The 23,084-nt window shown below is 38.3% G+C and overlaps 2 protein-coding genes across 7 annotated transcripts; one reads left to right on the forward strand and one right to left on the reverse strand.

Moving 5' to 3' along the window:
• Window positions 1–1,046: 1,046 nt before the first annotated feature.
• gan (gigaxonin) lies at window positions 1,047–19,294 on the reverse strand. 6 transcript variants are annotated; one of them, XM_077516323.1, is made up of 15 exons: window positions 19,048–19,294; window positions 17,780–17,993; window positions 17,535–17,649; window positions 17,051–17,401; window positions 15,515–15,583; window positions 15,228–15,379; window positions 14,113–14,234; window positions 13,548–13,660; window positions 11,823–11,972; window positions 8,861–8,997; window positions 6,948–7,082; window positions 6,689–6,798; window positions 6,458–6,607; window positions 1,523–1,688; window positions 1,050–1,241 (listed from the first exon to the last, which is right to left on the reverse strand). In XM_077516323.1, the coding sequence occupies exons 2-15, from the start codon at window positions 17,962–17,964 to the stop codon at window positions 1,193–1,195; spliced, it is 2,004 nt and encodes a 667-aa protein (XP_077372449.1). In that variant the 5' UTR covers window positions 17,965–17,993; window positions 19,048–19,294; the 3' UTR covers window positions 1,050–1,192. The 6 variants fall into 6 exon arrangements, with proteins under 6 accessions (XP_077372448.1, XP_077372447.1, XP_077372449.1 ...); XM_077516324.1 differs by having other exon boundaries at window positions 1,050–1,252; XM_077516325.1 differs by having other exon boundaries at window positions 1,052–1,241; window positions 1,569–1,688.
• A 347-nt stretch (window positions 19,295–19,641) lies between these two features.
• On the forward strand, window positions 19,642–21,811 carry acd (ACD shelterin complex subunit and telomerase recruitment factor). Its single transcript, XM_077518048.1, has 2 exons — window positions 19,642–19,711; window positions 19,939–21,811. Exon 2 carries the CDS (start codon window positions 20,015–20,017, stop codon window positions 21,665–21,667), a length of 1,653 nt encoding a protein of 550 aa, XP_077374174.1. The 5' UTR covers window positions 19,642–19,711; window positions 19,939–20,014; the 3' UTR covers window positions 21,668–21,811.
• The last annotated feature ends 1,273 nt before the right edge of the window (window positions 21,812–23,084 follow it).

Below are 23,084 nucleotides of genomic sequence, written 5' to 3' on the forward strand. Positions count from 1 at the left end.
TTTAAATGAAAAACAGCTGCATTTAGAGTATCTAAAATGGAAGGATTACATATCCAAAATAAAGACAATGGTATTCGTTCATAACAGGAAAAAAAATATCAAAGGCAGTAAATAATACGAACGTACGATTTATTGACAAGTTTTTTTTTTTTCTGGGCACGTTGTGTTTGCCAAGGCCATCTGGCATATAGGCATATTTTGGAGCCGATACAGTGCCATTAAATTATTTTAATAGGGATGTTCAATACCACTTTTTTTTTCAGACTGATGTCAGCATGAGAGTTTCAACTCTTGAGTAACCACCGATATCAAGTACCGATACCACTAGTAATTCATATATATATAAACAGGCATGGAATTTTAAAGACATAGGTATATATATCCCTTTAGTGTTTTCCTTATAATTCCATGAAATTATTTTTTTTATTGTCACTTTTCTATTCTCTTTAATTCCATTTCCTGATCATAAAACACCAACACAATGGCAGCCGATAGTATCGCACCTGTTGCGAGTACCAATTTATTCAAATAAATTAAGTATTGGCACCAATACCTCTACTCGCCCATCTCTATTATTTTCCTCATTTTTACCTCAAAAGACACAATTTAGAGGGAGCAGTCCATTACCATTCACAATATACACAGCGAATAGAATACAACCAATCAACCTCAATGGCAGAGCTAAGTGCTAAAGCTAGGGATAATCAGGAGTAATATTTGAATAAATCTGTTTTATTAAGAATAGATTGTTTAATTTTTGCAGTCACTGTATCCATCCATTCAACTACATGCCTGAGAAGTATCACACCACCCACAGTCATCGTTTCATAAAATAAAATGCACACCTATCTAGAACCTTGCTTAACACATTCATAATATGATACAACGAAGAAGGGAGGACTGAGGCGCACGGAGACGGTAGGCCTCAAAGGCTGCAGTTTAATCACAAAAAAACACAAAATCACCTCTTGCAGAAGGAACAACGCTGAACACAAAGAGCTCCAAACTGGAGAGGGAGAAAAGGGCACTCAAAAAAGGGACAACTAAAGGGGCTCCACTGGGAAGGAAAAGGGGCACAAAAACAAGGCAAAGACTGTGGACACTTCCATGCACTGGGTGTGACACTTTGACAACGGCAGGTGGTGGATGAAGTTTATTTATTGGTTGGGTAATTGATGGCAGGTGGAAGCAATCATGGGCTGGGACCGGTAATTAGCAGAGCAGGAGGAAGGACAAGTGACCTGAGGTGAGACTGTAGTTAGAACTTTCAAAATAAACAGGAAATGGGCAGACAAAATAAAAGCAAACACTGGCCGGCGTACTGCAGCATGACATAATACAAGCAGGAACAAAAAAACAAAACAAAACATTGTTGAGAAATGTGAAGAATTAAGGATTTTTTGTGCAGATATGATTTGAATGAATTGGCTATTAATTGCAGTAACTATTAGTTTTTCTTAAGATAAAAAAAATTATATAAAAAAAAAAACAAGACTTGATACTGGTACATTGCAAACCAAACCTTGTTGCATGGACAAGACTTGATACTGGTACAGTGCCAACCAAACCTTGTTGCATGGACTGATGACGCCTTCTCAGATGAGAGGCGAAACATTTTCTGAAACAACCAGAATAGTCCAGTTGCAATCGATTCAGTATCCTGAGACTTGGAACTGAATGCACGCAGTCTGGGATGAGACGGAAAGAGAGAGAGAGAGAGAGAGATAAGCGGATCATGACATGGTCAAACTAATGGCCAGACACAAAGGCTTGACGCAAGCAAGAAATCGTAAACCTACGATGAATTAAATATTCTAATAAAACATCATAGCATGATCAAACGACAACAGGAACTGTACCAAAACTTAATCAAATAGTTCTTTCCCTTACCAAAAACTACACATGTAGACAAAATGGGTATACAGTCCTGTTGATCTTAAATTTGGGAATATGTGGAAGTTTTAACTGTAGTCACAGGAACACGAAGCTGTTTGGAAATTGTTTTATACCCTTTACCTTTAACATGCTTGTCTATAATTTTCTTTCTAAGATGAGAACCATCACTCCTCCACAGTCCATGTTTATTGTTGTTTACATGTCACCAAACAGCACAGTGACGACTTGTCGCCCTTTAAATAGGCCAACTGACTCATTATAAATTTCAAAACACCTGTGACGCTAATTATAGAACACACCTTGGTTGAGCATGTCCCTGTGGTCAAATTATTTTCAATGTTTTTAATTGGCACCATCATTTTTAATCCAGGCCTGTTTCATCAGCTTGTCTTGAAAAATAATTCCGTTGAACCATAGTTCGAAAACATTATTTTTAGATTGAACAAGGCCAATAAAGTATAACATATGAGGAAGCAAGTCACCATCAACAAGGTGAGCGCAAGCAATTTGCATTTTAAAACCCCCAAATTACATAATCTGTCGTGTATGTGTGTCACTTTGCATCTAAGAGGTAGCATGATAAGGCAAACAATGATCCATAGATCTAACGTCATGAAAAAAAAGAAAAAAAAAAAAGACTCAAAAATTGGAGGGATTACAAACGTAGTTAATTCTTTTGGTGCTTTAATTCACTTGACATGTCTTACAAAACACACTCGTTATACTGTACATGTCAAACAGCCAAATGCTTCCCCCGTTCCATAAGACAACTTAGGTTAAAAAAAGATCATTACTAGATTAGACTATTGTGCCACATAATGTGCCAATATAAGTAAACAGTGCAATAAGTCACTGTAGTTCCAGTAACTGATTAAACACAGCAGCAGGTGATAGGACATTAACAAGCTATTGCCGAGTGTCCCCTGTCCAGTCATAATTCAAACTCGCGTCATGTCGTGTACAAGATTAATAGAGGAAATGAATCATTAACAGAAGAAACCACCAACATTGAAGAGTGGATTCAAGAACTTGCTGACAGATTTACTGGAAGCGCACAACAGGGTTGTTGTTGTTTTAGTTAGTTTTATTTTTTATTATTATTTTAATTTAGTTTTAATTAGTATTCAATTGGTTCCCTTAGTTTTTATTAGTTTTAGTTGTGCGCAATATTAGAAAAAAAAATAAATAAAAAAAAGCACCATAACAGCGATTTGTCATCTGAAGATGCTTTTCTATTGGCTACTGCTAGATGTCGTAATGTGCCACGGAAGAGGCGGGACTTCCGACTTCCGTGACTTCGCACGAGCTTTGATTCCGGTTCCAGGTTGCGACGTGTGTGCCGCGTTCCAACACTCGCATCCCCCACCCCTGCGCCCCCCAACTGCGTGCACGCCTCGATATTGAAGGAGAGCACGCAGGACGTCTCAGCTCTCTGACGTGCTTCGGACAACTGACAGACACGATACACACTCGCACCCGTCGACGGGAACACGCAACCGAGGGGTACAAAGTCGGAAGCACAAGTATTGGGATGCAGCCTACACGTCGCGAACCGGAACCGGAATCAAAGCTCATGTGCAAAAACAGTCCTGCCTCTTCCGTGGCATATACCCCATTCTGGTTAATATAAAAAAATAAATCTACTTAAAATCACATTTAAAATCATCCTCAAAGGATCATACATTAAATTAATTACCAAAGACTAAAACAAAGGACATTTTTTATATAATTAAAGTTTTACTTAGTTTTGTAAACAAAATGTAGTTGCAGTTTGTTTTTTGAAAAGCATTTTCGTTTTTATTTTATTTCATTAACGAAATTGTTTGTTGAATTTTAGTTTTGTTAGTTTTAGTTAACTAAAATAACCTTGGCACACACATGATGGAATGAAAACAGATTTGTTGCACTAAAAATTTCAGAAATTCCTTTTTAGTGTGTTCTCAATAGCGTACACTGCAGACATAGGGAAAAAAAAAAGAAAAAAAAAGCGTATGATGTCTCCAAAGGACTGGAGTAAGATTGGAATGAATTAGTCAGTTTAACACACAACTTTCACAGTAGTGGTATTTTTTTGTTTGTTTGTTTAGTTTTAGATTTAGAGTTGGGTAATCAGGATTGTAAATCTGGCAATAAACAGGAAGTCATGTTTATAACAAAAAAAAAAAAAAGTGTACAAATGAAACCAGAGAGGATACAGATGTATGACGAATACAATATCAGTGTTTTTCAACCCTGGTCCTCAGGGCACACTATCAGCCTGTTTTCCATGTCTCTCTATTTGCAACGCAGGTGATTCCAATGGCAGCATATTAGCAAGCTCTGGAGAAGCCTGATAACGATCCTCACCTGTGTTGGAATCGGGAGACATGAAAAACAGGCTGGATAGTGTGCCCGAGGACCAGGGTTGGGAAACACTGACAATATGACGCGGTAGCCACACCCTCCTCAGTACAATACTGCTAACGTGATGCTCACTAGAATATTAGCTGCATGTAATATTTAAGGCAACTGCCAATTTAGGTCTTTCGGAACCTCTCCCCCTCGCTCAACATGCTCATAAGATGTTAATGACACGACCCGAGCGTTTCACCTCCTAAACTATAATAAACAATATGTCTCTCAGAAATTCCTTTTAAAAGATATCACCTTCGCATTGTAGCGTGAACTGAACTCTCACTGAGAGTGAGTCTACTTTTACATGCGTGACCCTGAGTTGAGGTCAGAAAGTAACAGCTTTGTAGTCACACAAAACAAACAGGATCGATGGATGGCAAAGCTGCACCTATTGCAAGGCCGGGTCAGAGGTCACCAAGGCAGTAAAAATACCCATCCCAACAACTCAAGATTCAATTTTGGCAAAGTCTATTTTGGATCCATCAGGACCAAGTGATGTATTCTACAGTCAAGTATTTGTATGTACTCTTGTGGATACACTCAGTCGGAATCTGGATACAAAAAAATAAAAAGTAGAAGATGACAGTCGAAGGTGCTACACATTAACTTTTGCATTTGTTGGTGATCCATTCATTCGACTGCTTGTCCTCATTTGGGTTGCCGAGCATACAGACAACCATCCACACTCACATTCATGCCTATAGACAATATCAAATCTTCAATTAACCATCTTAAGCATGTTTTTTTTTTTTTTGCTCTTTGGGAGGAAGCTTTAGCAAACCAAATAAAAACACAAGGATGGTGAGAATATGGAAAAACGATTCAAACACAGAACCTTTCACCTGTGAGGAAGACATGGTAACAAATAGCCCACCGTGCGACCCAGACAACCTTTTTTGCAACTATTTTTTTTTTCAGTGAAGTATGAGATTACGCCAGTTGAAAGCATGTAAAAGACTGACTCACAGATAAGTTGTATATCCTCATTTCCATTTGGCGTTTAACAATGCACTATTTCAAAATGATGGTTAGTCACATGGTAGTCGCAAACAAACTGAACAAATGTAAAACATCATTAGTGTAATCAGGACTTTCAGCATAGTGACCAACTTGCTAAATGTCTTTGCAAACTATTTCCCCCCCAGTCTACCATATGATAATTTACAAATGATGGAATCAATGTTTAAAAAAAAAAAAAAAAAAAAAAAAAAAAGCACCATCACATAATTTCCCCGTAAGTACCCGATGCTACTATTTCTTCCAGTGTTGCTTCAAATCCCTCCTCAAGCAGTAGAACAATTTAAAAAAAATCTGAAAAAAATATAAATCATTGGATTAATTCAAATATCTTAACTCATTCACTCCCAGCACATTTTTCGCTGTTTTACTGGATTTTGACTGATATTTGAAAGGCCCACAGAATAATGTGTCCTATTGCTAACAAAACATGGAACCTACCAAATCAAATATTAGAATCTCTTCTTTCATCATGGAGGGAAAAAAAGAAAAAAAAAAGAAGAAGAAAAAAAAAAGGATAATTCTATTGGTTTCAGTTTTGCAGCAATTAGTATTAGAATATAGCTAAGTTTCATTATTATTCACAAATCTGTTTAAAACAGTGGGAAAAAAAGAGCTTTTTGCAACATGACCCAGGTTGATCTCTTATACCCTGCTGCCACCTGCTGGCCATTTTTGTAATAACTACCATTGCTTGAACATTCTCTTCAGTTCAGGCTGCATTAAAGCCTTCTATATGCTGTGGCATAAAAAACAACAACAACATAAAAACGTATAAATAAGTCTTTGGGAGCGTGGTAATATTTAAAATAAAATGTATTTATACGTTTTTGGGAGCAAATGAGTTAAACTATCAGCCTAAAAATATAAAATGTCCCTCAAAATTATGCAGCATATATGCTTTGTAAATAATAATAATAATAATGATAATAATAAAAGAAAAAGTCTCCCTTAAAAAAAAATTGAAAAAAAATGAAAAAAAATAAGCGCAAAAAGCATAGTTCGCCATTTAAATACTTCAGTGTTTCTAAATTCCCTAAACCCAGATACTATGTCATAAGTGGGTGGACATGACAAGTGTGCAAAAGAGATGTACAGCAGCAGCAGCTGGTTCGTTCTTCCTCACGTCAGACTCGGATTCGAAACATGCCTTGGCTCAACTGAAGGCGGAACAGACGACAGTTGGCGATCCGAAGCGCGGCGCAGGTCGTTTTGGAGAGGTCGCTGGCCAGCATGGGCTTGGTCCGATGCCAGGTCCCCGTACTGCGGCGGAACTCGCGGATGTAGTCGAAACTGGTACCTGCGCGACCACAACAGGTCAATGACTCACTCCAAACCAAAACCAATGTTGCTTACGACATCTTGGTCGCGTTTCTCTGACCGGTGTCCAGGTCTCCGACGACATAGATGCTGCCTCCGATGGGGACGGCACCGTAGACGAATGATGAGCTTGTGTGGATACACAGGTTTTGGTCGTCTAGGAACATCCACCTGCACAAAAGCACATCGTCACGGCAAGTACAGCTGTTCTAGCAATTCAAAACATTTCCACGGTGACGACATCATAAACGTGCCCCCATTAGGATCAGAACATCAATCACACATTTAACAAGTACTGCTCGTTGATGTGTATGACAAACCTCCTCATTTCATCATGGTAGAATTCAGACTTGCAGGTCATCATGTGACGTTGCTCTGGGTTGTCGTTCTCTTGACTTCTCACTCCACCAAAGACGTAGAGCTCCCTACCGATACCACAGGCCACCGATCCAAACCTAATCGGAAACATTTTAGTTAGTTTACTTTTAATAAAAAAAAAAAAAAAAAAAAAAATGGAGCTCTAAATGCAGCCACATGTAGCTCCGCCCCTAATTGTCATAGTGTAAAATCCATACTCACTATTGGCCCAGAAGTATGTGGGGCGGGATTGGCTACTTACTTACCGTATTTTCCGCACTACAAGGCGCACCTAAAAGCCTTAAATTTTTTCAAAAGCTGACCATGCGCCTTATAATCAGGTGCGCCTTATATATGGATCAAAATTGAGCCGGAACAGGTCTCGCTGTCAAGACGCTATCGTGACCCTGCACGATCGGTGACATGTGCAGAAGATCTCGCCATCTTGGATCGCTAGCTAATACTAATAGTTTACCTCAGAGAAAATAATAAAACAGCTGTTTATTGATTTTGGGAGTGAATGGAGTTGTCAGAAAGCTGGTTTGTAATCTATTCATAAAGTTTGACTGAGCTATCTGACTGTTTTGTTGACATTCCCTTTAGCGCAGCACCATCTAATGGATGCATAACGTAACCCTAGCCTCTACCGTAGCGCCTTATATATGGAAAAAGTTTTAGAATATGACATTCATTAAAGGTGCGCCTTATAACGCGGTGCGCCTTATAGTGCGGAAAATAGGGTACTTGCATTAGAATAAGGCCTCTCAAATGGGCATAATTCAGGAAAACATTTGATAAAAGCATGTGATCGAAATATAATTGACACACAAAAATAAAAAGAATCATAATTGTGCCAGCAAAAACAGGTCATTTCAAGTTGTAGTGATGCATCTTCGAGGTAATGCAACATGACATTTATTTGTACTATTCTTTAATTCTGTACATGTTGTGAGTGACTCAACAACTGCAGTATCTATTGCGTCATCATTCTGTGCAACAATCTCATATGATTTAGCAGACATTGAAAACAAGTCAAACTGAAACTAAAATTGACACTGTTGGCGCTGCAACAATGACCGCAAAGCTGTGTTTCATTTCCTGTTGTGCAATACTGCAACATAAAAGGTCAAACAGCCTAAATTAAGAGTGTATTCTTTTCAAATTAAAAACACTTGAAACAAATCAAATCTGCCATGTATAAAAATAAGAAAGGTAAGGTGAAATAAAAATACTTAAAGGAATACTTTGGGGGGAAAAAAAAGAAGTTAAAATTATAATTAAATAAAATATATATATATATATATATATATATATATATAAACATGTAAATTTTAATTAAAAATATACATAATATAAAATAAGAAAAATATAAAATGTATATCATGTAAAATATACAATATATAAAAAAAATTAAAATATAGAAATTATCATTAAAAAGTTAATATTTTGTCAAATTAATTTGATAACTTCATTTTCATTTACAATTAATACCTTTAAAAACACATTTTTCCATTAGCTGTTGACTGAAGATGACATCACCTGTGCTGAAGAAGTAGGTAATGACCAATCACGGCTCACCTGTTTTCTGGGTTTGGTCAGCAAACTGAGACATGATTTGTCGTTACCTGCTTCCAGCACAGGTGATGTGATCTTCAGTCGACGTCAAGTGGCAAAATTTGTATTTAAAGATATTAATATTTCATGAAAAATAATGACGTTATCATATTAAATATAGACAAAATATTACTGTTAAAAATGGCTCAGTGAGTCAAGTATCCCTTTAAATTTATGTACCTGCATCAGTCAATGTAACGAAAAAGCCTCCTTCATTTATCAAACTACACTCACAAGACTATTAGACGTAAAACAAGATTACCTTCTTTCCTTGAGCGGACAGAGGCCGGTCCACTGCTGGGTTTTGGGGTCAAAACATTCGACTGAGTCGAAAAGTTTCCCATAGGAGCCGCCACCCATGGCATAGAGCTTCTTATTCATGGCGGCATAGCAACCCACCTTTGGGGGGAAGGGGGGGATTTGCACCATACATATTAATTATTTGGTCACAGGTCTGACAGGTTGCTGATGCCATATCAGAGCAAAAATAAAGTCACAAGGCAAAAGTAACTGCCTGAAAAACTGCCAGTTTTTTTTTTTTTTTTTTTTGCGTGGCTGGCTGGCACACATTTCATCTACGTGCCTTCTTCCGTACAGACAGATCTAACACATCCGTCCTGTGTAACCTGGGAATTTTGAAGCAACCATCAGAGGCATGACTCACTGAAGTCGAGGCTGGCTGTAAATTATGGAACATTGAATTTTCTTGGGACTTCTGAAAGTCATAGGAACCCATTTGGAAAATATAGCACACTTTAAACACATGTTGTTGTTTTTTATTCTGGAGCAAACAAACCCAATAAAAGTAATAACCAGTTTGTTAGTGACAGTGGAAGAGTGTGCTGTGGTCTGATGAGTCCACACATCAAATTGTTTTTGGAAATCATGGATGTTGTGTCCTCTGGGTCAAAGAGGTATAGTTAGTGTCCATGACATTGGGTAATTTACACATCTGTGAAGGCACCATTAATGCTGAATGGTGCAAAAATAAATAAATAAATAAATAAATAAATAAATAAAGAACATGCAAAACATACAAACTCTCGTTTAACGTGAATTTGGATGTGATTGGTTAATTCTTAACTGCCACATTCCTTCCCAGTTGTAAAAGGATGTGAATTGTGCACGTATAAAACCACATCACTTCTAGGGGTGTGAATTGCCTAGTACCTGACGATTCGATTCGTATCACGATTCACAGGTCACGATTCGATTCGATACCGATTAATCCCGATACGAATGGTCACGATTCGATACCGATTAATCCCGATACGAATTTATAAGTCGATTGTTGCGATTTTTTTTCATTCATATTTAGAAAATACTAATCAGTAAGCTTGTAGAGTGTAAGATTTATATGAAAATGTATTATTTATTTATCTGAAATTTCAGTCTTATAGAGGTTGTAATCTGTTTCATGTTTGAACAGCATTAAAATAAAAATATTAAGGCTTAATGTGCCGTTCATATAACATTCTTCCATGCTCAAGGTGTGAATCCTAAAAAAAAAAAAAAAAAAAAAAAAAAAAAAAAAAAAAAAAAAAAAAAAAATCGATTCTGCCGATTATTGAATCGATTCGAGAATCGCGCGATGTAGTATCGCGATATATCGCCGAATCGATTTTTTTTTTAACACCCCTAATCACTTCTCATCTTATTTTTTATTTCCCCTCTCAAAAAGTGCAATATTTTTCAACTTTCGATTGTGCAGATTATATGTTACATTGATGGTGGAATTTTATTTGGGTATATTTTTAAAATCACAAAAACCTGGCAAGTTTAAATCCCGAGAATCAGACAAAGTGAATTTCCAACTCCGTCCCTCAAACTTTATTAATCAAACAATAAGTCAATGTAGCAATTATCGTCAAATGCCTTTTTGTGTCCTCTGTCAGTTAGCTGTCAATTAATCCCAAACTAGAATGGGGGTATGTGTTTGGTAAGCCTGACATGGAGTGCGAGCGTGATAAATCCACATACTTGACAGTTTTAATTTTCCATATTAATATCTTAAATGGTCATATATAGATATCACTACAATAACGAACGACACATCCCTCAATTTTCTTCTGCTTACGATGTATAACAATACATTGCCCTGCCCTAAACCCTAATAAAGTGAAGTGTGACAGAAAATGTATGGATGGCGGGATGAATTGCAATTTTCAAGCAGAAACATGCATTATTCATCCATCCATCCATCCATTTTCAATAAGGCTTGTCCTCATTAAGGTCGTGAATAAGCTACATCCCTGCAGATTTTAGGCGATGGACGGGGACCCTGAAATGGTTTACATTCAATTGTTTGATGCATGTTCTTGGAATGTGGGCGAACACTGAAGTATTCAGAAAAAACACAAGCTAACAATGGGGAGAACACGCAAACGCCACACTCGGGGTTTGAGCTACGTTTCAAACACAGAACCTCTTGACCGTGAGGCAAACATGCTAACCATTACTCCATGCTGCCCTGTATTATTCATGCTTGTGGCAAATATTTTATAAGAATCAAGTATTTTATTATTAACTCATTTGCTCCCAATAACATGTAAATATGTTTTTTTTTAATGTTTTACGTCTCCCAAAGACGTATTTATACGTTTTTTTTTTTTTTCTTTTTTTTTTTTTTTAATGCTAAAGCATACAGAGGGGTTTGATGCAGCCTCTCAACTGCAAAGAACGGTTGCAGAAATGGTAGTTATTACACAAACGGCCAGCAGGTGGCAGCAGAGCAAAGGAGATCAACCAGGGCCATCTCGAAAAAAAGCTCAATTACTTACAATTTTAAATAGATTTGTGAAAACTGATGAAACTTAGCTCTCAGCTCTCTTCTAATGCTAATTGCTGAAAAACGGAAACAGATAGAAACATACTTATTTTTCCTGATGAAAGAAGAGACTTTAATCTTTCTTTTTATAGGTTCCATGCTTTATAGCAATTGAACACAATATTCTGTGGGCCTTGCAAAATCAGTCAAAATTCAGTAAAACAGCCGGGAGTGAACGGGATTGCTTCTGTGAAAATGGCTGGGAGTGAATGAGTTAAGATATATTGTTGTATTAATGTACTAACTGGAAGGCGCTAAAATGAAAATTGGGAGTGAAGTTCAGATCCTTGCTAGCCCCTGCTGTCACATGTCTAACACTATGTACATAAATATGACAGCCAACTTTTATTAGCTACATCAAATGTTTACTTTATTGTAAAGCTGTAAGTTGTGTTACCTTACGAATCATGGTCATACTGGTCTGCATCTTCCAGGTATTGACGTGAGGGTCAAACACTTCGACAGTGGTCAGTTCACTTTCTGCATTCTCCCCACCAAGAATATAAACAAGACCATCCAGCTCCACCACTCCAAAATTCTGGCGAGTCTGCACAAATCAGTGTTCAAGACATATTCAAGTGTTGTCAGGCAAAACTTCCACAGAACAATTCTATAGAAATGCAAGAGTTTGTTAACAAAACTGCAAAATATGCCTTGTACAAATAATCTTGTGTGCTTGTCAACATTTAAAAAAAAAAAAAAAAAAAAAAAAAAAAAAAAAAAAAAAAGTAGTCCTGGATGTATCTAATCTCGCTGGAATTGCCACATAGGTGGCACTGAGCACTCTCACAGGTGTTTATAAGTCAGTCAAATGTCAGATATTGTCACCACAGCAACATCATAAACCACAAGCTGAAGTGATGACACTTTACAGGTGTGTAATTGAGATGAAAGTGAAGGGCGAGTTCAATGTGTGCTCTTCAACCTCTGAGCTCTGGCGAGAGTGGTGACTATCGTAAAAATCTTGAGCCTCAAAATGTCTCCATGCCGACTAGTGGTGTTCCATTTGTGAGTCCATCAGATAACGTGTTATATAAACAAAAGATAAAATACACATCGAGTGTCATGGCGAAATTGTCTACAGATAAACCCTTGTAACAGTTCAATGTAACTTTTTTTTTTGTATTTATCGCTCTCTCATTCACAGAACTGATTATTTTAAATGAGTTTGATTAGTTACTATTTAAAATGGGTTGAATTTATTATATGCAATCCCTCATAATACACCTCAACAAGAATAGCAATAGTATCGGCAGCTAACATAGCAAAGGGAAGGGTTATTTACTGATATGATTGCGCCACGCCTAAAAAAAATAAATAAATAAATAAATAAATAAATAAAAAAGTGACATGTTTGCATATAATAAACATATTAGAGTGTTACAGTAATTTAAAGAATGTGTCTTTGTTTCATCTCGCAAACAAAGATAATATGTTCAAATTGGATATTTTTGATGTGTTGCTGAAGTTGCTGCTTGAATTTCAGGCATTCTCAAACTTTTTGGGTCCTGGGACCCCTTTTAAAGAAGACATTTTTCTAAGGACTACTTCATAATGTGCACACCAATTAAACATAACTACCCTTGTGCAGCATAAAATGCCACGAGAATTTGGAATTTTTTTTTGGGTGTGTTTCAGCCTAAATATTCATTATTTGTTTAATCCAAACAAAGTTAATCACATTCAATTGAATCTACTTCAATATCTACCTATTGTTGTCATTTGCTATTCCCCAAATCCCAGTTGGAGAATCACTGTGTTAGACTGCTGGGCAATTTTTTAAATTGTCAACAAATGACAGTCACTTATCACTTGCTATTCTGTACAGCAAATCTATTTCCTGTTTACATTTTTGTTACCTAGCAGGTGATGGCACATGGTTTGTTGTGACGCAGCTAAAATAAAACCTGTTCCAGTGGTTGAGGTGCAGTCATGCATTATAACTTTTTTATTTTTTATTTTTATAATTACTTTTAGCCAAATCTCGATTACAGAAATGACTGATCATTTTGGTCAAGATAATCATGACATGGAACAGTTCTTACCATTTTATTTCTAATTGACAGAAAAGAAAAACGGTGAGCAATTGGAAAAGAGATGTAGGAATTGGTCAATAGCATACCTGTAACATTGTGGGTATGGGGCTCCATGTATTAGAATCTGGGTCGTATTTCTCACCAGTGTCCAAGACTATATTGTTCTCATCTGTCCCACCAATCACAAATAGAAATCCCTCTAAAACACCAGAAAAAAACGACATTATTAAAAGCCGTACTGTACTGTAACATGTTTGCAAAGTTGTGACGCACTTTTGTAAAAATTAAATATTTTTTTGTTTCAAAATAGCTTCTGAAAATACAGTATACATACATTTAGTTACCGTTTTAAACATTGCTTTAAATGAGTTTGATCTAGATTTGACGTCTGCTAGCTAGCGGCTGAGTTGCACTATATTCGTTTACAGAGTAACTAGTAGCATAGTGTAAGAGAATTGTATATTATGTGGGAACTTGGTATGCCTCTGTACTGAAAGGGGCGGAAACAAAAAACAAACATTTTGTGTCCCAACCCAACATCTGAGACTCACTGGTTTAGATTACTAATTTAATATATTGTTGTTAGGTCTAATTGAGGGAGAACAATGTAATTTCTGCATCACTGTCATGCTGTACTGCCCTGTCACATACCAGCAGCGACCACCCCATGACCCACACGGGCGATGCTCATAGGTTGCAGATCGATCCAGGCTTGTCGGTTGGTGTCATACAGCGGACACATGCAGCGGGTCAGAGCTGTAGGTTTCCTGGTCCTGCACGGAACAAACACATTTGCACTCATCAAACTTCTATTTTTACACACTTATTTGAAAATGAGCACTAAGCTAAGCTCTGAGTTCTGCAGACTCAGTTCTAACAATGGAGGCCAAAGTTCAAAGCAAACATGGTGAAACAGCACTTTGCTGTGATGCTGCACACAAATGGAATAAGCTGCCAGCAGAAGTGAAGTCAGTCGCAAGTGTGAATGTTTTTAAGTCAAGGTTTAAAATGACTTTTTTTTTTTTTTTATCATGCTCATGACCTTTTTTTATTCATTTGAAATATATTTATATTTTTCTTACATTGTATGCTCTTTTAGTAATTTGTAAACTGTCTTATTTATGTAGTTTGATTTGAAATGTCTTTAATTCTGTCTTGACTAGGGTCATACAAAGGTTATGTTTACTGTCATGACTAGGGTCATGCAAAGGCTATGTTTACTGTCATGACTAGGGTCATGCAAGGGTTATGTTTACTGTCATGACTAGGGTCATGCAAGGGTTATGTTTACTGTCATGACTTGGATCAGGCAAAGGTTATGTTTAGGCCATGCAAAGGTTATGTTTGGGTCATGACCGTGTGGTCAAGTATTCTGTTTTGAACTGATGCAACCAGCATCTAGTTTCAACTGGTAAGACGCTATGCGATGTCAGGAGCTATGTGATGTCAGGAATCTTTACTCTCTTTATCTGGTCAACAGCCAATCAGATAATTCCGTCAGTCCTGTTACCCACATGTCTTGCCACAACCAATCAGATCGATTCGCTGTCTATATAAGCCTGACTGAGAAATGTGTGTTTTTGTCGGATTATTATCTCTGTCTCCCTGTGCACCTCCACAGTGCAAGTTAGCTTCGCGTCTCTTGATGTTATGTGAATAAAGTGTTAAAATCTTATTTGTGTCTGCATTTTTGGGTTCCAACCACAGCACATAACTAATTCTTTGTGATCGCCACAGAGTCATGATTGAATCTATTTCCATCTTACCTACGATCCTCTCCGCCGACAACGACAATGCACTCCGAGTAACCTCGAGGCTTGAAAGCAGCGAGAAGAGCTTCGCCTTGCAGCTGGTTCTCTCCTAGCACTGGCTGACAGTGCTCTCTAATCACCTCTCTCATCAGCGGCTCTCCCAAGGCCTAAAGGGATATGATGACACATTCACACGAGTTCAAACCTGGCCTGGCAAGAAATATCTGTTTAACATGGGAACCTAAACCTATAATGAACTGAATGCGCGCAACGCAACATACAAGAATAGGCTGTTTCGGTACCTGTTCTCTCAGGTAGCTCGCATCCAAGCCTTGCAACCATACTGCCGACATCACTTCCCTCATATGCACCTGCAATTACACAAAGAGTTTAGGTTGAACCTTAAAATAAAAGTCATACAATAACGGTGTTTTCTTTACTGTATATAGCTGGTAACAGACTTAATAGACGAAGAAGCCAAGTGATCATTCACTGCATCTACAGGAAGTGAAAACTTTCCTGCGACAGAATTCACTCTTCTGCTAAGTCTTTCTACAAGATGTAGTAATGTTGTTTGTTATTCATCCATCCATTAGGGTTCTGGGCAGGTTTTGCTTTTCACACTAAACTCCTCCAGGGCAGTCTTCCACAAAATGCTATCACAGAGTTGAAAGAATGCTATTATCCATAAGGTATTGGTTAGATCAAGAATTCAAGGGGAAATAAGTGGGTCAAATCCAACTCTTAATTAAGTAGAACAATTTGGTTAATCTAGTTTCATGTCTCCTATGAATGTCAACACAGCTGGATCGGTAAGTCACTTGAAATGTGCATGAAAAAGAGATTTAGAATGAATGACAGAAAAAGATGTAGAAGAAAAAAGCAAGTTTTATGTAATCAAAATACACAGATTTGCGTCTCAACAAACTAAACTATACAAATAAATGAAAAATACAAAAAAAAAAAAAACGAGAGCACAGTTTTGTTTTGTTTTTTTAAGTTTTCCTGTACAGTTTTTGAAGTACAGTTTAGTTGTATTTAAATTAAGAACATTTAGGACTTTTTAGAAATCTTTTATCTTTATATTTTGTTTTCAACTGTATTTTAATTTGGGTCATTATGGTGGTAGTTGGAAATATATATTGTGTAGATAGATATTACATATTTTTTGAGGTGGGATTTGGTGTAAACAGTTTGAGAATCCGTGCTTTAAATTATACTACATTTGAAGGTCGTTGATGATGTCACTAAATAAGGAAAATATTGGCATCCAGTGGAGTAATGTGTTGGCTACCATCATTTAAATCAATAGGGGGAGCAGGTCAGTTCATTTTTACTGTTTGGAGTATGCATGTTCTCCCCGTGCTTGCACGGCTTTTCTCTGGGTAATCTGGATTTCACCTACATTCCACAAACATTCATGTTAGGTTTACTGACAACTCTAATTGTCCGTACGTGAAAATGTGAGTATGAACAGTTGTTTGTCTATAGTTTATGTGAAGTTACAATAATATTTCTATCAGCTGAGTCATAGCTCACCCACAACCTGAATGAGGTCTAGGATGGTAAAGAAAATGTGCATGCAACTTGGGATGTGAACTCAGCCATATTGGATAAATCCTTTGAAATCTCCATGCAAATCCAGCCATGGTAGCAACGTAATGTACATAAAAGGTTAATTGATGGATCAATGGACTAGACCTCCTAGTTCCGCCTAAAACTTGATCCTATACAAAAACCTTATGCTCAATTGAATGCCTTCAAATAACCAGGGAAGGTATTTGTATTTAACCTATAAAAGAGACGGCGAGCCTGGTCCAACATGGGTGAGCACATACCCTGCGAGCTTCCGGATCGTGAGCGAACCATCGCACCACAGCCTCGAGCACATGCTTTTCATTACCGACGTTAAGCTTCTCCTCAGACAGCACCTCACAGAGTCGTTCGTGAGGCAACTCCCTGAACTCCTCCGTGAGCGTCACGTCGCGGAAATGAGTGTGCAAGTACTCCGTGGCAGTGTAGTGGACGTGGTGCAGGCAGTAATGGAGGGAGAAAAGACGGATGCCGATACAGTTCTCTGCTGTGATGCAACTTTCAAGGAACTGGCAACACAGCAACTTGAGCTCAGTCATGAGGAGCAGGTCAGACGCTTGGACCATGTCCTGGATGGTCCCTTCACTCAAAGTGATCTGTATGTAAAGGTCATGCAGATGTTAAAACATAAACAAGTATGTAAACAATAGACAGAGTGAGGTACTAGTAATACGAACCAAAACAAAAGATACGAAAATCTAAGATGCTTCTGAAAGCATCTGCACTCACTTCACCACTGAAGATGTAGTCCAGAATCTGTTTCATGATGGACATGGAAACTCCCTGTAGCTCAATTCTGTACATTGACCCATCTTCTTTTGGAGGATTGTAGTTCAGTTTGGTCCTAGAACAGAATCGTTAACATAAGCAACCCCTTGTAGATTGCCCCTGAACTTTATAGACACATTTCACATTAAAATGTTGTTACCATAAGAGTGGAATAAAGCTACAACGTCTTACTCATGTTGCCTTACCGAATATAAGGGCTGGCTGCAGCCAGGATGTTTTTCTGGACAGGAAGTTCCTCACCATCCACCACCAGCAGTGCATCATGGAAGCTTTGCTCTTGCCAGAAGGTGCGAAGAACTCTGAGAAGGTTCTGGGAATGCTGAGGGTCAAATACCCTCGAACCAGGATCACTCGGCGCAGAATCTGGCATGTCTGGACTTGGCAAAGTCTGGTTGTGTGCTCAATGACAAGAAAAAAAAAACAGGATGGAACTGATAAGATAAAAGGCATACAAAATAAATCAAACCTCCAATGTCGCAAATAAAAATGTGACATATACACCAAGTGTTAAATTTAAACAGTAGGTAAATTCTGTATAAGCCAAATTATGAAAAGGCTGCAAAACGCGATCAGCCCACTGTTGTAAGCTGCTCACATAATAACCACCAACTCAACTTCTCACTTTAGCGAAAAAGATACTTTCAAATAGAGGCCAAAACCAAAAGATAAACAGAGCTGCAGTGGCAGTGTTAAAACAGATTAGCATTTATCTTAAGAGTTACCAAGGGAAGATTTTTAGCAAGACAAGAATAATTGTGTAAAGTGTGATATAATTTTACTTCTTGGGGTATTTTGAGAGTACATAACATGGGACACAGTAACACTAGTATGTCTACTTGAAATAATGAACAAGAACCTCCACAAAGATTCCGTATTTGTTACCTAATTGTTTTTATATTTAAATCTCGGTGCGTGTTGCCAAGCAAAAATACAAAACAGACCTTGTTGAACAACATTACAGTCGCTTTAAAAAAACAATTAATCCAATCCGCCTTTACAACAATACGCCACAAGGGAGAGTAGTGAGCACATATAAAACCAACATGAACATGACACACAAAAACCTGTTTATATATAAAGCTATTAATTGTATACCCCACTACTGTTAATATACCCAAGCTCGCGAGTCAGTAGAATATGTGAACTAGAAAGACGAATGTGATATGACATCGTATTAGATCCGCAACGTTCCTAAATTGAGTTTGGCTCATTTACTCAGACTCAGACTCGGCTAGCAGAATGGTTATTTTATTTCACTCGTTCCCCCCAAAAAATGACACGTTGTAGTTGACAATATAATCCACACAGAAGTGTTCATAGAAGAGGTCAATAATGGTGTGTTAAATTGAATTATTCCGCTAGCTATTACTTGCTGTGAGATTACAGTTGTCCAAAACTTGCTATGTCATTTTTGAACGAATCCAAATTCAAGTTTAACAGAGATGTGCCTTACCTTGAGATGGAAAAACGCGTGACTCTTTCTGGGTGCAGTCTGTGCGCTTACCTAACTACATTTTAGTCAGCACACATCACTTCACAATGTTTTGAGAAAGCCCAGGACATGGTTTGTGCTGCATTTAATGCTCATGGGAAATTGTTGTTAAATTACATTTGCGTACAAACCATAACCTGAGTGGGTTTAATTTATCAGAGCATAAGCTGTTCAGAAAATGAGTGAATCGAGCGAAAACAGTTATTGCATACATTTACTATTATATAATTGCGGAACGCCTTCAAACAAGTCGGGTTTCGTATTAACATTCAAGGAGTTTTGGCTGTACCTGAACACACCATCAACGTGGCGGAAATACATTTGCAGAGTAGCGTCCAAATACGCTTCTCACAGTTTTATTGACTCATTTCATTCCAAATTCGCATGTTTGGTACAGAAAAAAAAAAGATTGTAATAGTGAAATATGGTTGAAATTATCTACGTAATAAAACGAGACTGATTCAAATAGCAGAATATTTGCTTATATTTCGACGTGTGTATGCAAAGTACTAGGTTAAAACGAAGTGGGACGCAGCCACGTTGAGTGTCATGTGATCGTGACAAATACTTCCGGGTTGGGCGCGCTCATCTCTCGGACTTGCAGGTTCATGTGGAATTCGAAAAAGTAAACAAAACTAATATAACATTATAATATACTTTTATTATAATAAATTAAGTAACGATATTATACTGCCTGTTGATTAACTTCGTACATAAACGCAATTCAAACATATTCATGTAAATGGATAGTGAGACGTTATTACATCATGTCTTTCATATAGCCTACTATAATAATTGTTTATTGTAATAATTGTTAGGATAATGGTCTGTTTTGCTGTGTTTATTACGTAGGTAGTCCGGCGGAACTTCATAAGCTCATCAACAATTGCCTAACGGAGCAGCTGAAGAAAAACCTGAATCTTAAAACATGCCGCGCATCATTCGGGGTGCACTGACTCCGTGGATTGAGGGTCTCATCCAGAGTTATGGCAGTGAGGAGGGGAGCAGTAACGTTGGGCGACTCAAGGCCCATGTTACCTCTGTGGGTCAGATGTCTCTGTCTCAGGCCCGAAACGTAGAAGGCCCAACAGGGTTGATCTTTCTCTCTGATAGTGTAATGCAGATCCCCGCCATTCTCACCTCGTCCGCGTGGGAGCATCTTCAGGAGCAGGAGGAGAGGGAATGTTTCACGAGTCTGCTCAATACCACTGTTTGTATCAGAAACTACTGCCTGCAGTTTCACATGGCCACTGAACCGACCAAATGCAGGTTCTTCTTGTCAGTTGGAGCGATGCAATCACTTGCAGCTGGCCCAACAAAAGACCGCACACCCTGCTGCACCACTTCACGCTCTGTCCAGCAGATAATCTATAAAACATGGAAGGCGCTTTCGGGCCAGGAAACGCAGGACTCTCAAATGAACCCCAATGACTTCAATCTGTCTGATCTGCTGGGGGAGTGGCAGCATGACAGTTTACAAACCGTGCTTGAGGATGTAAAGGAGAAACTGACAATTGCAAGGAGTGCAAATCTGCAGCCTTCCACATCAAATGGCCTCCCATCCCCGACTCAACCGGACATGTTCACTCCCACCAGCTGGGACACTGAACGAGTTCTAGATGACGGCGTGGGGAATTTCAGCATTCCGATTGAGTGTCTCCTCATCCCACAAGGACATGCTATGCATGAACAAAAAGAAAATTCCGATACATTGACAACTGACGGGGGCTTGGAGTTGAATTTGCGACTTTCGGAGAGCACCCGATTGTCTCTCGATCCTGCAGACTTGCAAAATGCAACGTTTACAGATGGAGGGGGAGAAGTCCAAAACTGTGGCGAAAACGTCACGCATCATGACAACGGAAGTGTACATTTGCCTAATAAGGACATCACACCTTTAGAGAAACCGTGGGAAATGTTTGCTGCACCTAATGACTTTTCTTCCTCAGATATGTCCCAGGAAGCCGTTCCAATACAGTCAATGCAGTCCCACCAACAAAACTCTCATGTGAACACCAGTACCGAACTTCCCATAACGAGCACACAACGTGAGGACCACAACAAAGGGGACCTTGGCTCCTTACCACCGTATCAAAACCAGCCACTCTCATCGGGCAGCAGTAACACAGCAACATCAAGTTGTCACACTGCTCCTGAAGAAACCCAGACCATGCTCGAAAATGCGGACACGCAGCAAGAGACTGTCGATAGACAACATAGAAAGGCAAAGAGAAAAAGGGATCCAGTGTGTGTGCAAGAAGCACAAACGACAATTGGTGTGGCGCAAGATGAGGCACAATTAGATGGGAGCCCCCCGTCGTGGCTGTTTGACTCCGTGATGGCTTCTGGCAATGTTGAAGGCAGTATTCATGTTCAAAGTTTGTCTGCTAAAAGAAGAAAACCGCTTACTGTTCATGCTGATGGAGAGCCGTTCTCATACACTTACGTGGTGTCTGGGCAGAATCTTCTGGACATAAGCAGGTTTCAAGTAGCAAAATCTCTGCTACCGTGGGCCATCAAATATCTTGTTGTTCCAAAAGGGACAATGCATCCGTCTCCGACTGAACAGGATCCTGGTTGATTTAAATGCCGTTTTGTTATTGCTTATTGTTATTTTCAATCAAAATCAGGTTCTCAAGAAAGTTAAATATTTTACGTCACAATGTTTGTATGTTGATGTTCCATCTCTCCTGCATAGTTTCTAATAAAAGTTGTTTTACCTGTGCCTGAGTGGGTTTTCTCCGGGTACCCCGGTTTCCTCTCATATGCATTCTTTGTAGATGTAAATGTACCCTGTGATTTACTGGGTGTACCCCTGTCTCTTGCTCAAAAACAGCTGGAGTAGGCCCCAGCCTGCAACCCTACTAGTGATGGGAAAATGAAGCTTAATGAACCACTTACTCCACTAGGTGGTGCTCTTGGTTTAACTATGTAGTGGAAACTGAAATCACTTTCCATTGCACTTGCCTTTAAACCAAGGAAAACAAAAAAGTGTTTCATGACACTTCATTTTCCCACCACTAGCCAGGATGAATTTTGCACACCTATTTGATAGATGCTGTGGAAGTTTAATGCTAGCACATACAGATTCACGTAAAAAAAGTAACCTAAAGCTTACGCATAAAGAACATTTCTACTTATTTTGAATGTGTTATAACACTAAATAAAGGTGAAAAAATGCGCCAAAACACCCAATGGTCACAGAATTAAATATGACTCGGGAGAATGATAAAAAATAAAAATTAAATACACAGTTGAAGGCAACTGTGATGCTAATTAGAGGACACACATTATATGAACGTGTCCTTATGGTCAAATTATTTTCAGTAATTTCTTTTCCAGACTTACCCCCCCCCCCCCCCCCCCCTCCGCCCCACCTTCAATTTAGAATCAATGTCTATTCTAGTATTATAGTATTGTAGTATTATTATGATTATTATTATTATTTTGTCCACGTGTCGTGTATTAATACTTTTATGTTGTTGATAAACAAAATTCGTTTTCTATTCCATGGTTTATTAAAAAAAAACAAAAAAAAAACGCAGTGATGTAATTAATAAACTAATACAAATTTCGTATGGTGGAACAGCTGGATTATTCTTCAACATGTCCAACAGATGTCGCCTTTATTCCGACATACTCCACATGAGGACGTCAACGCATGAAGCAAGGACAAACAAAGTCACTGGACAAAGATAACTCCCTAGCCTCCCTTCCTGTCCACTTACTAATTTTGTTGAAACGGATGAAAAATAGTGTTCTTATTATGTTCATATTCATATTGCCGTTGTGTATACTTTGGAGATAATCTCAGTGACTTTGGGCACTATACACAGAGAAGACCTAAAACTGGTCGCCAGCCAATTTCAAGGCACACATAGACTAAAAACCATTCAGAGTCAGAAAAGAGAGTCCGGGCACACATGGGGCATTTCTAGACCGCTGGGTGTGCCACTAAAAGAAAGACCATTGATGAAAAAACAACAACAACAAAATAA

This window comes from Festucalex cinctus, chromosome 3, assembly GCF_051991245.1.
Source record: "Festucalex cinctus isolate MCC-2025b chromosome 3, RoL_Fcin_1.0, whole genome shotgun sequence".
NCBI classification, from domain to species: Eukaryota; Metazoa; Chordata; class Actinopteri; order Syngnathiformes; family Syngnathidae; genus Festucalex; species Festucalex cinctus.